Source organism: Ovis canadensis, chromosome X, assembly GCF_042477335.2.
Source record: "Ovis canadensis isolate MfBH-ARS-UI-01 breed Bighorn chromosome X, ARS-UI_OviCan_v2, whole genome shotgun sequence".
In the NCBI taxonomy this organism is placed as follows: domain Eukaryota; kingdom Metazoa; phylum Chordata; class Mammalia; order Artiodactyla; family Bovidae; genus Ovis; species Ovis canadensis.
Genome location: NC_091727.1, coordinates 106,265,045 through 106,280,378, shown reverse-complemented (window position 1 = coordinate 106,280,378; position 15,334 = coordinate 106,265,045). Strand labels below are relative to the sequence as shown.

At 39.6% G+C, this 15,334-nt stretch overlaps 2 protein-coding genes across 3 annotated transcripts in view; one reads left to right on the top strand and one right to left on the bottom strand.

The window, feature by feature from the left end:
- The window catches only part of TMEM255A (transmembrane protein 255A), a 48,286-nt gene extending 44,596 nt beyond the window's left edge, over positions 1–3,690 (top strand). Inside the window, exon 9 of the mRNA XM_070292052.1 lies at positions 1,363–3,690. Coding sequence (XP_070148153.1) covers positions 1,363–1,521 — 159 coding nt within the window. The 3' untranslated portion in view covers positions 1,522–3,690. The remainder of the gene's footprint in view (positions 1–1,362) is intronic.
- A 268-nt stretch (positions 3,691–3,958) lies between these two features.
- Positions 3,959–15,334, bottom strand: part of ZBTB33 (zinc finger and BTB domain containing 33) — a 17,013-nt gene continuing 5,637 nt past the window's right edge. Inside the window, exons 2-3 of one of the 2 annotated variants that reach the window (XM_070292050.1) lie at positions 11,431–11,796; positions 3,959–9,093 (exon numbers count right to left, since the gene is read on the bottom strand). In XM_070292050.1, the coding sequence (XP_070148151.1) occupies positions 7,094–9,091 (1,998 nt within the window). In that variant the 5' untranslated portion in view covers positions 9,092–9,093; positions 11,431–11,796 and the 3' untranslated portion in view covers positions 3,959–7,093. Of the gene's footprint in view, positions 9,094–11,430; positions 11,809–15,334 lie in introns of those variants that run through there. The other variant, XM_070292051.1, reaches the window with a different exon arrangement.

The following is a 15,334-nucleotide window of genomic DNA, read 5'->3' as shown; positions in this document are numbered from 1 at the left end:
AGGAGAATCAGCCAACTGGTCTCAGGCTCCAGACCCCTCATGGCAAGGCTGACTCTAGATTGCTCTAGGCCTGGAAATAACATGATCAGCTTAGACTCCAGGGCTTCCCAGGTAGCTCAGTGGTAAAGAACCCGCCTGCCAAGCAAGAGACGTGAGTTTGACCTCTGATCCAGGAAGATCCCCTGGAGAAGGAAATGGCAACCCACTCTAGTATTCTTGCCTGGGAAATCACATGGACAGAGGAGCCTGGTGGGCTACAGTTCCTAGGGTATCAAAGAGTCAGACATGACTTAACAACTAAACAGTCAACCACTTTGACTCCGGCCAGCAGAACAAAGTAAAGGTATTGACCTCCCCAAACAGCACTTGAACTCTTGAGAAATTTTGGTATAGGTGAGTTTTTTTAAAAAAAAAAAATACAGCAGTTCCTCCTAGAGCTAAGGCACAACAGAAAATTGCTGTTTTACAGCCCTATTCGTTGGCTTTTATTGGAGACCCCTCCAGCCTTCAGGCCTCAGCTAAGCTCCACCACTGGAGCAAGGTCACGGTACCCACAAGATGTGGCTGTAGTCTTTGAAAATAGACTTTATTTATAAAAAACATGCCAAGTTCATCTTCTGTGCTCTATAAGTGACTGAAGTCTTAGTCACTCATCTGACATTGATTGACCAACTTCTACTTGCCAATCACTGTTCTGAGCTCTGGGGAAGAGAGCAGTGACCAAAACAGGCCAACTCTCCTTGAGCAGGAAAGTCAGGGTCAAGGGTATACACTGGCCGGGAAAGAGAAGTGGCAGATTGACTCCTAACATGCTGATTCACTGGGCATTTTTTTTTTTAATCCCATATCTCACTCCCTTCCCCAAGTACCATGCATGCTCCATTGCTCTGTCATATCCAACTCTTATGATACCATGAACTGTAGCCCACCAGGCTCCTCTGTCCATGGGATTTCCCAGGTAAGAATACTGGAGTAGGTTGCCATCTCCTTTTCCAGGAGATCTTCCAAACCCAGGGATCGAACCCATGTCTCTTGTATTGGCAGGCGGGTTCTTTACCACTGAGCCACCTGGGAAGCCCCCTCAAAATAACACAGAAATAGGAGCAACAGGATGACTGACTGACGGAGAGGTCCAAAGGGCTGGGGAAGAGGATTCCAAGGCATTTCTGCCTGAGCTTTGCAGCCTGAGAGAGAAAGTTGGACCAGCTCCGTTTCATGGCCCTCAATAACCCTGCAAGGTTTAGGGGCTCTTGGTTGTTCCAAACCGGAACACACTGGGTCCATATTCATTTTTAAATAATGACTAATGTTGGGGAATTGCAACCTCATGATGGAAACTGATGTTTTATTTTGATTGCACAGCATTCCAGTGTCTTTCCATCCTCCCCTCCCTCTGGACTTTCTGATGAGCCCCAGTCTGCCTCGCCTTCGCCCAGCTACATGTGGTCCTCGAGTGCTCCACCCCGTTACTCTCCACCTTACTATCCGCCTTTTGAGAAGCCACCCCCTTACAGCCCCTAAAGAGGAATGCCCGCTGGCTGTTGAGATTATTGTGGCTTTTGTATTTCTGCTTTAGTGGAAGTGTGTAGGGTACAAAATTTAAAGTGTGACTCATACATAAAGTTTGACAGTGGCCTGCCAGGCTAGGGAAAGATAGGAAAGAAGTTTATTTGTTATTAGTGCAGAGGAGGGGTGGCCAGGCTGAGCCCAGCAGTTCTGAGCAGGATAGCACGAGGCTGGGGAGCCATCTCAGCAAGAAACGTGTCTGGTCTGGGCCTGCATTACCCTATGGCCCCACCTCTATAGGCCACAGAAGCGTGGTTGCCATCTGCTTCACTTGGTGTAAAAGGAGTGTTGTCCTCACCCTTGGCAGATTGCCACCCTAGCACCTCAGTTGAAGCGCCTGGCTTAGAGGCCCTCTCTTTCCCTCCCACTAAAGTCAGTCCCTAAGGAAAATTTCCCAGATAGGGCTCTACACGGTAGTTCCAATGCAGAGAGTTCTGGCTTTTTGTTTGCTTGTGTCTGATGCTGAAAAAAGCTGGCCATATCCCTTACTCCTTTCTACTCTGTATTGTAAAAATGGCTGTTGTGATCATTCAGCTCAGCTTTTGTGATTGGTACCTCCCAAAGGGAAAAGTGCAATATTCCTTCGAGTAGTGGGGAACAGGATTGATTGTTCAAGAAGCACTGACATAGAGCAGCATGTGAGATGTTTTAAGTAGATCCCAGTTATACATCAGGCAACTTAGAAAAACAGCGGTTTACTACATGTTGCATTTGCTGTGGGAGATAGAAATCTTACTGTTAAAACTGAGTTTTAAAAATGCTAGATTAGTTTCTTGAACTGTCACTAATCTTTGTGACTATTTAATCTTCAAATATTGTGCTTCAACCCCAGCAAACCGCACGTATCCTGCACCCCACCCCAAAAGAATCATCTGTATTTTAATGCCACTGCTCTAATTGGTCCTTTTTTCTGTTGAGACCAATCGTGACAGTGTTCAAGATTATGGAAGTGTTACAATGCCGCTTTAAGTCTGCAAAACCTCAAATGTAGCCAACTTGACAAACTCTTAAGTGTTATTGTAGATTTAAAATCCATCTGGCACATTGTGGTAGGTATTTGTACAGTTCTTTTAATTACACATAGCTTTAAACCTCAACCTGATGAATTTAACACTTTGGCACCCATGCCTTCACTTCAGAATGAACACTTTCATTGCGATCTTATGTTAACCTGAGAATTGATTTAAAGGAAGATTGATAATCCTACACTTGTAAAAAAAAAATACAGGGCTATTGTATTTTAGACAGAACATATACAGGAAAAATTTCCAGCCAATTTCGCTACCTCCCAACTTGATGGATTAGAGGTAGCAGGCAAATGCTGGTGCTCCCATCTACCTTGTAGACACCCAGCCATCAAGAATTCTCACGGCACAACAAGTGCACTCACTGTTCACAGTAAATGTTTGCAAAACATTCAGTTTAACTTTTGACATCACCAGTGATGTCTCATCTGAATTTCAAATCTGAACAATTATAATCTTTTTGCGTTATATAACACTATTATTTTCTACTGTTCTGAGCATATTAAAATTCTATTGGATTTCAAAAAGGGACTAATAACCAATTGACTTACTATACAAATGTCAACTTGTGATATTCAATGAAATTTCTTGCTGTTTACACTTTACATTTTGCTTTAATGAACGTGTATGAGTATTTAATTTTTTAAAAGGCACCATTACACAGTATATCCTACATTTATCACATTTCTTAAAGTGTTAAGATTCTAGGACTCATTTCTATGTATTTTTCTTACTTTACAAAATAACTTGAAACAGTATAGATTTTGTAACTTAATTTTAGCAGCTTCTTTTTTTATTACATTGAATTATAACAACTGCATGTTACCTTAGAAAAGTTAATATTTGCTGCTTTACTCTTTTGCAAAAACATTTGCTGTAATGAAGGAATTTGTATTTCCAAAATGTACGACTGCATTTTGTAATATTTACCGCTTTATTCCTAATTCTGCTTTAAAGTATTGAACTGGGCATGAAAAATTAAAATATTAATCCAGAACCTGTGTAAACTGGATGTTGCTTAAAATCTGTATCACTGCCATGTTGGAAACCCAGACTGCTTTTGTGATGTTTCAAATTAATAAAACTATCCTCCTCCTTATCAACTTACATGTGTCTTCATGGAATCAACAGAAGTATCACAAATGCTCCAAAGCAACTGATAGCAGGTGACTCACTTCTGACTACTATGGTTCAAGATATAATGGGCATGCAATTAACCAACATATAACACCTAACAGGAAATTCTATCATACTGTCATCAGAAATATGGTTCCAGTCTCCTGCTATAAAAATTGAAAAACAACAGAATGTAATAGTCTATATAATTAATGAAAGATCATCTTGTAAAAAAAAAAGACACTAAAAAATCAGAATTAAAACATTTTATTTTTGCCATAAGAAGCTCTACGAACTAATATCAGGTAACGGTTAATGAAAAGTAGAACTTAAAGTCATGACAGGGAAGACTGTACAAGTATGAACACTACAGCACTGGGTGGAAATGAACAAGTTTCATACGATTGACAGAAGTGAGAAAGCCAGTGCTGTTGAATTAGTATTTAATTCTTTATAGAGTATGCACGCCTTGACAATACAAAAAACTTTTACCATTTTTACCTTTATCTTTTTGGTACAATGGGAAAAATGCAGCATCGATTCCTCATAGTGGTTGTATGTGGGGGATCATTACCAGCAAAATAATAAAATATATTTTAAAGTGAATCTCTCAAGATTGCTATGGCATATAAAAATCTTTGCTTAGTTTGAGCACTTTCATTTTCTGTCATCTCTTTGAACAAACTGCTATTTCAAACAGTTCCTATCCAGAATATTTAAAGGTAATTTAGTATAGGAGCAAATCTGAAGCCAACCTGAATGAAAAAAAGAGTTCAACTGCCAGAAAACTAAGTATAAAATAGGAAAACACCATGACAGGTTTTGAACAGCATCTTGCTACACATTTCCAACCCCATAAACACTGGGAGTGAAGGGTTTTAATTCCCAGAGAGTATTCCACATGGATTCTGAACTTTGGATATAGAGACTTCTAAAAAAACTGAAGACCCTGACATACGTTCAAGTAAGAGTCTTCTGGCAAAAATACAATTTAAAGTGAATTTTCCAGTTTTCCTCCTCCCAAAAAACTAGAAGATACCTTCAGTAGGCAAAGTTGAAATTTCAGACTCAGAACTTAGATAGAGCACAGCAGCAGCAAATAATTGTATCAAGATAATTCAGAACGGATAGTTTTCCATTATAGAATTCCTTGTTTGTCATAATGGCCGTGTAGAAACCAAGTTTTATTGAAAAAGTGAAAGTGTTTGTCGCTCAGTCGTTAACTAACTCTATGCAACCCCATGGACTGTAGCCTGCCAGGCTCCTCTGTCCATGGACTTTCCCAGGCAAGAATACTTGTGGGTAGCCATTCCCTTTCCAGACGATCTTCCTGACTCAGGGATAGAACCCAGGTCTTCTGCACTGCAGGCGGACTCTTTACCATCTGAGCCATCCAGGAAGTTAGCAGTTAAGTCTGAAAGGACTGAAGTATCATTCACACTTGTTGAATTATGTCTAACTGGTGAAACAGCATAAATGAAACAAACAAATTTCCACTGAAAACATTTCAGAGTGTACCCTATAGTCAAAGAGTAATGTTATCAATACATATACACAAAGGAAACAGATATTGCAATTCCAGAGATCAGACTTTTAAGCTGTATGGTAATTTAAAACTTTTCCAAGGATTAGTTTACAAAATGGTCTTAAAGTCTCAAGTCACAGAACAGAAAACATAAAAGATGCACATCATTCTAACCCTTGGTAAGCAACGGACTGTATTATTTTTCTTTCTCCTTGTATTACTGCAAACACTGATGCCTGATACCCTCAGTTACCATCTTAAGAAATACTGAAATCATTATCTTCAAGTCTAGCTTACTGTCAGAAGGATGATGTATACATGAGAAATTGATTAAAGCTTTAAGTTCAAAGTCAAGAAATAGACTATTTTCAAAAATACATCATTAAGGAGAAAGAAAATATCTATGTTGAATTAAGAAATACTTAAGCAAGGTTACAAAGGACTAATAACTATGCACAACAATCTTTTTCAGTATCTAATCATATTTTCTTCCTTTGCAAAAATTTACAGAAGTTCAACAAGTCAATCTGTTATAAACGCTAGGCTATATATTTGTTCCAACCTGCTTCCCTTTTAGTACTGGCACTTCAATAAGTTTTGACTTTATTTTCTAAGTGTTTAAACATGTGTCATTTTTTAAAAGGGAGAAAGGTGGTATTCATTGTTCTCAAGATAAGTGGGAATCAACAAGCCTATTTAACTTCCTTGTATAGCTTCTGATTGCTATAATACTGCAGCAATTTGCAGATGGAATGGAACTTATTTTAGGAGTAAAAACCTAAAAGGTCTTGCTGAAAGGAAAATACTAGATATCTGATTCAGCTATGTCAAATAAAAACTTCCTATTAGAGATTCTAAGTAATATGAACATTTAAAAATACATGCCAGTGGCCTCCCACCCAAAATATGTAAGAGTCTCATTTATGGAATTTGTCATTTATAAAGATGCATACATAAAGATTAGTTTGGTGGTGTTCAGATTCAAAATTTGAAAAATTTCATGGGAATATTTTTTAACCATAATGAGCAAAAAGGAAATCTCCATTCACTTCCATTCTCTGTCTCTATCATATAAGAGCACAGAATTTAAAGCAAATATGATAAAACTTTTAATCTCTTCCTGTCTGCATTACAAAGATTTCTTTTTTGCCCATAGAAACCACACTGCAAAGGTATATATATACAGTGGTCCAGGCACCAAAGTCTTTTCGAGACTATGGTGATAAAAGTGAAGTTTAATTCTAATTAGCTAAAACTCGTTCATTCTTCAAGTGAGAAACTTGTCTGCACAGCTATTTTCATGAGGGGTGGGAGGCAGGAGGCTGCTATCCATTTGGGTTAGCAAAATACACAACCAAGCAGAGACTTACTCTGAAAATTTCCAGGACAACTTTAGAAGTTCTCATTTACTCTTTATGCCATATACAAGACACAACACACATTTATAGTCTCAATAATAAGAAAATTGAGAATTCAGCAGTAAAGTGCTAACACGGAAGGGGAAAGTTGCAAGATATACTAGGGTATGCTAATAACTCCAGTTATTTTCAAAGAACATTCAAACTGATTCAAATTCTATTCAGGAAACTATCTCTCCAAGCTTTTTTTTTTTTTTTTGCCTCTTTTAAATGTGCTGAAAGCTAACTATATAAACAGATACTTGGGGGAGGGGAAAGTTCTCAACCTCTATTCAAACTTTCAGAATAATTTGCTTCTAAAAATTATGAACAAATAATCCAACTAGACTACCTTCAGATGACATGGCAGATCAAATGAACTTGTTTTCACCTTTGTTTTACAGGTCTTCTGAAAGCCCTGACCCTTAAATCCAAACCAAAACTTTCTGATATTTCAAAGGAGTTCAATAAGATTCTGGTATTATAAATTCAAACTCAGTACTGCCATCTGTTACATTCTGTTTAAAAATGGAATCATTTTCCTGCTGAATAAAAATATCTTCCCAGGTCATGGGCTTGTTCTGAGGAGCAGATGTGGTCCCTACTGGAGGTTCTTTCCCAGCATCAACCTTATATCCAATACCGTCATCCTTCATTACAGGCATAGTGCCTGACCTATCAGAGAGGTATGCATATTGTCTGATCTGTAAAGACCTGCATGGATGTAAACGATAAAGCTTCGAGTCTCCAGAAGGATCTTGACTATGAACAGACTTTATGTGTGAAGACATAAACTGATAGTTGATGAATGACTTGCCACAGGCCAAACACTGATACCTTCGCTCTCCTGTGTGATGAATTTCATGCTTTGTGCGATATTCTGCAAGAGGAAAGACCTTCTCACAGTAACGGCAAGGATACTTCTTCTCCCAAGAATGAATGTTAAAATGTCTCCGCAAGCTTGTCAGGCAGACATATGACCTTTTGCATACAATACAGATATAATAGACCCTTCCATCTACTATTAACTCATAGTGATCATCATGTTTAACTTTCATACGTTTATTTGCTGTCTCACTGCTAGGTGTTTTTGGTATCTCGTTCCCAAGTCTGGCCTCCCCTTCGTCAGGGTCATCTTTGACAGGGATAACTATATCATAAGTATCTTCACCAATATTTGCATAAACCTTGCAACCCGTTGACAAGCCTTCAATTTCAGTAGCTGTATCTAAAGTAATAATCTTCTGACCCTCCATTAGATGTTTGGATCCTAAACCTGGATCATTAGTGTTTCTCGTAATTATATCTGAAATTTTTAAAGAATTGGAAACTGGCTCTTGCAGAAGTGTAGGAATCTGCATCTTCTGTATCAGTGATCCATCAAAAGTGGTATTTGGGGGGATCTCAGCCTGTGGGACCAAAGACGTATTACTGACAGCGGAATCTGGACTGGAGCTAATAGTGTCATCATCATCATCTATAATTTCCTCCTCCTCCTCTTCATTGGCCTTGTTTCCTGGTAAAACAGCACTGTTTGGTGGCTGTTGATTCTGTACAAGTAAATTGATTGAAGGAGACATATGATTTGGAAGTGAAGAACTGACATTTGGTGGTGTAGTAAGTGGTGTCTGATTTAACAAAATGATGTTTGGAGTCAGATGTGTTGGGGCCGAAGACACCAACAATTTTTCACTTCCCTGTGTCTGGCTCAGAGTTGCCTGATTCACAGAAGTAGGAAGTTTCTGAGTAGGTGTGATGTTTGTTAAAGGGGGAGAGCTATTGCTCACACAAGGTGCATCATCTGAAATAGCAACAGAGCCTGGATTAGGCTGGACCTCTGCCACTGTGTTGGTACTCGGCAAAGTCTCCTTTGCAGGCAGAATCTCAGAGCAGAAAATGACATCATCGTCGTCATCATCTGAATCAGTAACAATGATCTTTTTTGTCTCATAATCTTCAGCAGACAAGGAAAAAGATTCTGTTATAATTGGCATTATAGTGGCCCCATTTTCTTGGGATTCATCTTTTGATTTTTGTATTTCAGGAGGTGAGTTTTCTGCATTACCATCCTGAGCTGTACCTGAGATGCTTTTAACCTGTGACAACGGGACACCAAGCTCTGCTATAAACTTAACTCCTAATAACTGCCCTGATTTAATTAACTCATCAAGTAAATCTGATCTAACACGAACAATTTTAGAACTATAGATATAATTGAGAATTTCTGCAAAGATCTCTGCTCTTATAAAGCTCAGTTCAACAACTTGCCCAGCAACTGAGAAGAGTTGATGAAAGTAAGTACTTGAAGCTGAAAGAATGTTCCTATGGGCTCGGAATTTTCGGTCTTCCACAATAACAGTAACATCACAGAAGAGTCCATGGCCACGTTGCTCATTCAAGGAGTTCAGCAGACTGCCAGAGTATTGAATGTCTGTAGCAGAAATCAGTTTTCTACTCTCCATGCCTATAAGAGAAAGGAGAAGGGGAGATGCATGCATTAGGAAAGAAAAACACAAGTACTTCATTATTTAGAATTTTAGCTACAGCTTCATTGAATAGTTTATTAGCATTTTAATGGAAGTTTGGTGTACCTTTTGGTTTTTATATAAACTGTTCTTACAGACTTTTATATATAACTGTTATTTGGACCACGTTAAATCTCATGACTTCCTCCTGAGAAGAGACAAGCAAGTTTTAAATTGATCTACAGATTTGAACACTAATCTCTTCCTTTGAATCTTAGATACATGCATCACCACTAAGCAGTTTTTAAAGACTAAAGTTAATTTTTTTGTTCCAATTTTGGATTTTCTCCTCAAGAGTTTAGAGTTAATTTTTAACTGTCTGAACACTGTAAGAAAAATCTTCATTGTGAACACATAAAAAGTTATTTTACCTGTAAATGAATGATGTGTCAGAAAAGCTTGATGTGTGCAATACTAAGTCCAAAATAGGTAGTCTTCCTAAACGTTTAACTTATCTTTAACAACATATTCAACAGCTACTCCCTGTAGCCACAGACTGAACCAGCATTCATAAGCACTGGTGACTATTACCTCTGAAGTTTTTATGTTCTTATTTTAACAGGGATGCTTCATCTAGATAAACTATGAAACACCTTTTTACCCTCTCCTCTTTTCTTCTTCCCCTCACCTGTCTACTCCCCACAATCTCCAGAGATGGAATGTTAGAATGTCAAATGAAGTCAACAAATGCTATTGTGAAAAACAAAACAAGGGAAAAGTTTACCATTTCTTAAAGCTCAAATGGGTGAAAACACAAAACATTTCATTTTGTTGGGAAAGAATTATGAGCACTGATATGAGAATTTTCTTCACACAGAATGATTTAGTGAAAACTTCAGACCAGACATCACTCTAGAAAAGGAGAAGGAATGTCAACAAATAGTATTGCTGTGTACCACCCTCTAAACAATTTTCAGCACTTCACAGAAGAGATTTCTAGTAAAAATTTAAATACATAAAATGATACATGTATATATAATTTAAAATTAGTTGGTAAGTACTTTTTGGTAAAGAGACACTTCTATTGCTAGTATATATTCTTTCCCTTTAGAGTTACCAAAATAGTACAACTGTCACAGTGCTTAAGTTATACACATGTGGAAGGCAGGGCGTCTCAAATATCTTCTAATTTTTTCAAAATTATAGCTTAAAGACAAAAAAAAAAGGAGAAAAGTCTAGAAATCAAGGATTTAAAACATCATGTTATAAGGCATTGCTTGTTAACAGTACCAGGGAATTTCAGGTTACCATAAAAGCATTCATCAGAAAGGGTGACCTTTGGACAGTGAGCCAGCTACCAGCGCTTCCGAAATACGGGCATTTCGACACAAGTCACTTTTCAGTGGATAGACAGGTTTTCTGAATACGGTCCCACTACTTTTGTCCTTTGCAAATGGGTTTTCCCAACGGGGCAAGGATTTCAATGTATGCGTCCAGGTGACACCAGGACTTGGTTTCATTTTGTTGTTTCATTTTGTCTTTCCCGTCCAGTTGGACCCAGGATCAGCACAAATCGGTCTGAACCCATCCCAACCCCAGATCCGCGACCTGACCGTGGAAAAGCCATTCTGCACGCCCGTGAGACAAATCCTTGACCGAGGGCAGGTGACGTTGGAAAAGAGAGACGCCACCCGCAAGAGTGAAACAACCTACACGCGGCAGCTGAACCCCATCTCCCTCTGTCCACCCCCTCTTCCCCATTCACACCCGGCCGGCTGCAACCGAGGTTTTCAACCCGGATTCACGTGGAAAAGCAGTTTCTTGCAAATACAGAAGGAAGGCCGGCCAGCACGGTCAGGGCGGGGGTAGTCGGGCGAGGCGGCCGGCCAGGGAAAGTAGAAGGTGGCGAAGCGGAGGGTGGGGTGTTGGGAGGGGATGTGGCCAAGCAGGCGGCATTGTTATGCCCTGGGAAGGGGAGGATGGGCCTGGCCGAAAAGCTCTAAATCAAAGTCGGGGTGAGGAGGGGGAACTGGCGCAAAAAGGCAGGGGAGGGCCGTGGAAAACGCCGAGTGGTTCTCCGCGGTGGGCTCCCCAAGCTCCGGGCCTACCCCGGGCCCTGACGGCCCCTGACGGCGGAGGAGACCGCGCCTTGGCCCTCCCGGTTCGTCCCCTCCTTCGCTCCCGAGCCCACACAAAGAAAAGGGCCGGAGGAGCGGAGCCTCCGACTCCGCCGCTTCCTGGTTCAAGTGAGGAGAAAGCGAAGGCAGGCGCGGCCCAGAGACGGAGGAAGCCGGCGCGCTCCCTCGCCCCCTCACGGGTCGCAGCCGGTTCCTCACCTGCTTCCCGGCGCCGCCGCTTCTCGTCGTCGGCCCGCGCGGAAGGGTGGGAATCCTCCAACAGTCAGAAGCCGGACTCTGCGGCGATTCGGCTCCTTCTTTAAACGTCGCTCCAGTCTTGGTCAACGTCGACGCGGCTACCGCCTCCCGCCGCCACCGCTGCCACAGCTGCCTCACGCCGCCGACAGAGGGCACCGCGCGGGGGCGAGACGCCGAAGACGAAGGAGCCCTCCTCTTCCGAGCGCGGTTCGGCTCTTTCCGGAGAGGCCCGAGCGCTAGGCCGTCCCACTTCGGGGCCCCGCTCCGCCTTCGGCTCCTTCCGCAAGGGGCGGAGGAAGACTGGGAAGCGCCGGGAGCGCTCGGCCCCTTCCGGAGGGCGAAAGGGTGGGAAAAAGGAAAAGGAAAGGGAAAGATGGGGTAACGCGGCAATAACGGTTGGGATGCGAGGGATACTCGTCCCTTTCCTCTACGTTCCGTGTAAGCTTCTAGGGCGTAAAAACTTCGAGAGACTAATAAGGTTTCATTTCTTTTGAAAGTTCGAGACTACCTTATTTAATAGCTTGTTGTTAGATGATAAACCAATCCTAAAGGAAATCAGTCCTGAATATTCACTGGAAGGACTGATGCTGAAGCTGAAGCTCCAATATTTTGGCCACCGATGCGAACAACTGATTCATTGGAAAAGACTCTGATGCTGGGAAAGATTGAAGGCAGGAGGAGAACCCGATGAGAGAGGATGAAATGGTTGGATGGCATCACTGTCTTGATGGACACGAGTTTGAGTAAACTCTGGGAGTTGGTGATGGACAGGGAGGCCTGGCGTGCTGCAGTTCATAGGGTCGCAAAGAGTCGGACACGACTGAGCGACTAAACTGAAACCACCTTGACATATAATCAGAATGAATATAATCAAACATAATGAGTCAAGTCATGATTTATAATTCAAGTTGAAGGATAACAAGCACATTCTAACACCTACTGTGAAGAAATAAGTTTTTGGGTAAGTACTATCTTCTCAGCTGAATACTGAATGATGCAATATTGTTAATTCCTTCATTGCAACTATTCTTTTCTGACCACCTGTTTGATCTGCACCAAATCTTATGTTAGACTGTGTGGAATACAAAATGAATAAGCCAAGGTCTCTACCTTTTCAAAGAGCTCAGTAGATAGGTATACAAACATCGACAAAATACAGAACACAGAGAAGGAACTAGCAAACTGAATTAGAGCTGCATCTTGAAAGATAAATAGTAACACTTGCATTGTGTGTGTTTATTACTTTTATTTACATAGCATTTCCTGCACAGAGGGCTTTACTGTCCACACATAGTAGGTGTTCAATAATTGTTAAGTGAATGAATACATGAGTGATTTGTAATTTGAAAAACTCCTCTGGTAATCCACTTCTGACTGAGTACCATGATGAATGAAGTGACAGGATGGGTGGTTGAAGAGCCAAATATTTCCCTTCAGGCTGGTTATTGATCATATTCAACTAAGGAACCAAAATAGTAGCATTTTCTTCAACAATTAGAGCCATTCACTATGTTCATTTTCTTTAAAAAAAATATATATATATACAGGATAATATTGCATCAGTTTCCAAAAACTTGAATTGGCACTTACTTACCATTCAGTTGGAATCCTTCCACGTCTTTCCTACAAAAATCCTGGAGAAAATGTCCATCAGGATATTCCAGAATAAAAACAGATCTACTAACTATATTTAATTTTCTTCAACATAAAAGCAGACAAGGATGTCATCATCTATCGACCTCTAATCTATTCTACATTGTCCTCAATAAAGTCAAGTCACATAGTAAAATATCAAAGTAGTGTAATACAGCTGTATTTTCACATGGAGATAAGAAATCCATACGAAATTCCCTAGGTGTTTCTCCAAAGTTTTGTATTGTGGTAAAAAAAAAACTTATGTGGGAATCACTGCATTATTAACATAAACATATTTCATGGAAAATAGAAATGTGCTGTTGTAAAAGAAGGTAAGACAGATGGTAGTGTTTTCCTGGCAACTGAGCACTTAATTACTTAGAACATTAATGACCATTTTTCTGAGTCATCCTCTCACAAAACTTAGTAGCAAAAAAAAATTTACGAAATAGGACAAAGTACATCTTGAAAGTTTAGGATCTACTTATCTTTCAGTAGCTTAGTTGACAAAAACTAAAACAAGATATTTCTTTGAAATATAGATCATAGTAACTGCCACTCTTGCTATCAAATAGGTGTTGGTTACATCTCAGTAAACTGTAAGATGCAATACAATTTCTTTTACATCAGCACCAACAGCACCAAGACCTCCAACCAAATTGCCTAGCTTTTGTCCCCTTCCTGAAAGGGCTTTCAAAATGTGGAACCCCAGCTGAGGTATGATGAAGGCCTGTTACTTCAAAATGTAGAAAACTGCCTCTTCCCTTCTGTCCACGTGGCTCACTCCCTAACTCAGCAAAAACTAAGCTAAAATTAAGAAACTGCCTATAACCCACACACCTACGGTCAATTAATCTATGACATAAAAGTCATATACAATATACAATGGAGAAAAGACAGTCTCTTCAACAAGTGGTGCTGGGAAAGCTTGCTACATGTAAATCAATGAAATTAGAATACTCCCTCACACCATATACAAAAATCAACTCAAACTGGTTTAAAAACTTAAATGTAAGACATGACACCATAAAAATCCTAGAAAGGAACATAGGGAAAACATTCTTTGACATAAATCATTGCAATATTTTATTAGCTCAGCCTCCCAAGGCGAAAGAAAGAAAAGCGAAAAGAAACAAAAGGGACCTAATCAAACTTAAAAGCTTCTGCACAGCAAAAGAAACCATCAACAAAACGAAAAGATGACCTATGGAATAGGAGAAAATGTTTTCAAAGGATGCAACTGACAAAGGGTTAGTATCCAAAATACAAAAACAGCTCATACAACTCAATATCGAAACAATTCAATATCCAAAATACAAAAACAGCTCATACAACTCAATATCCAAACAATTCAATCAAAAACTGGGCAGAACACCTAAATAGACACATACAGATGGCCAACAGGCACATAAAAATTATTCACTAATAATTAGAGAAATACAAATCAAAACCAGTCAGAATAGATATCATCAAAAAGTCTACATATAATAAATGTTGGAGAGGGTGTGGAGAAAAGGGAATACTCACACTGTTGCTGGGAACGTAAGTTGATGCAGCCACTATGAAAAACAGTATGGAGGTTCCTGAACAACAACATTCTATAAAGCAACTATCCTTCAATTAAAAAGTAGATTAAAAAAAACAACCCCTATGCTATCATTTGTGACCAGAAAATCATTGTATAAATAATATGTAAACCTGAGAACTATTGGATCATAACATTACACAGAAGCATTAAAGCACAATTATACCCTAGCAAAAATAAAAGTAAAAACAACTAAAAATAGAATTACTATATGATACAGCAATTCCACTCCTAGGTATATATCTGGGAAAAAAACCTTAATTCAGAAAGATACATACACTTTAATGTTCATAGCAGCACTATTTACAAAAGCCAAGACATGGAAACAATCCAAGTGTTCATCAACAGACGATTGACTTAAAGAGATGTGGTACATATATACAATGGAATATTATTACTCAGCCATAAAAAAGAATGCAATATTGCCATTTGTAGCAACATGGATGGACCTACAGAGTATTTTGCTTAGTGAAGTAAGTCAGAAAGAGAAAGACAAATGCTATATGATGTCATTTATATATGGAATCTAAAAAATAATACAGATTAATCTGTATACAAAACAGAAACAGAATCATAGACACAGAAAACAAACTCATGGTTACCAAAGGGGAGAGGGAGAAAGGGAGGGACAAGATGGAAGTATGG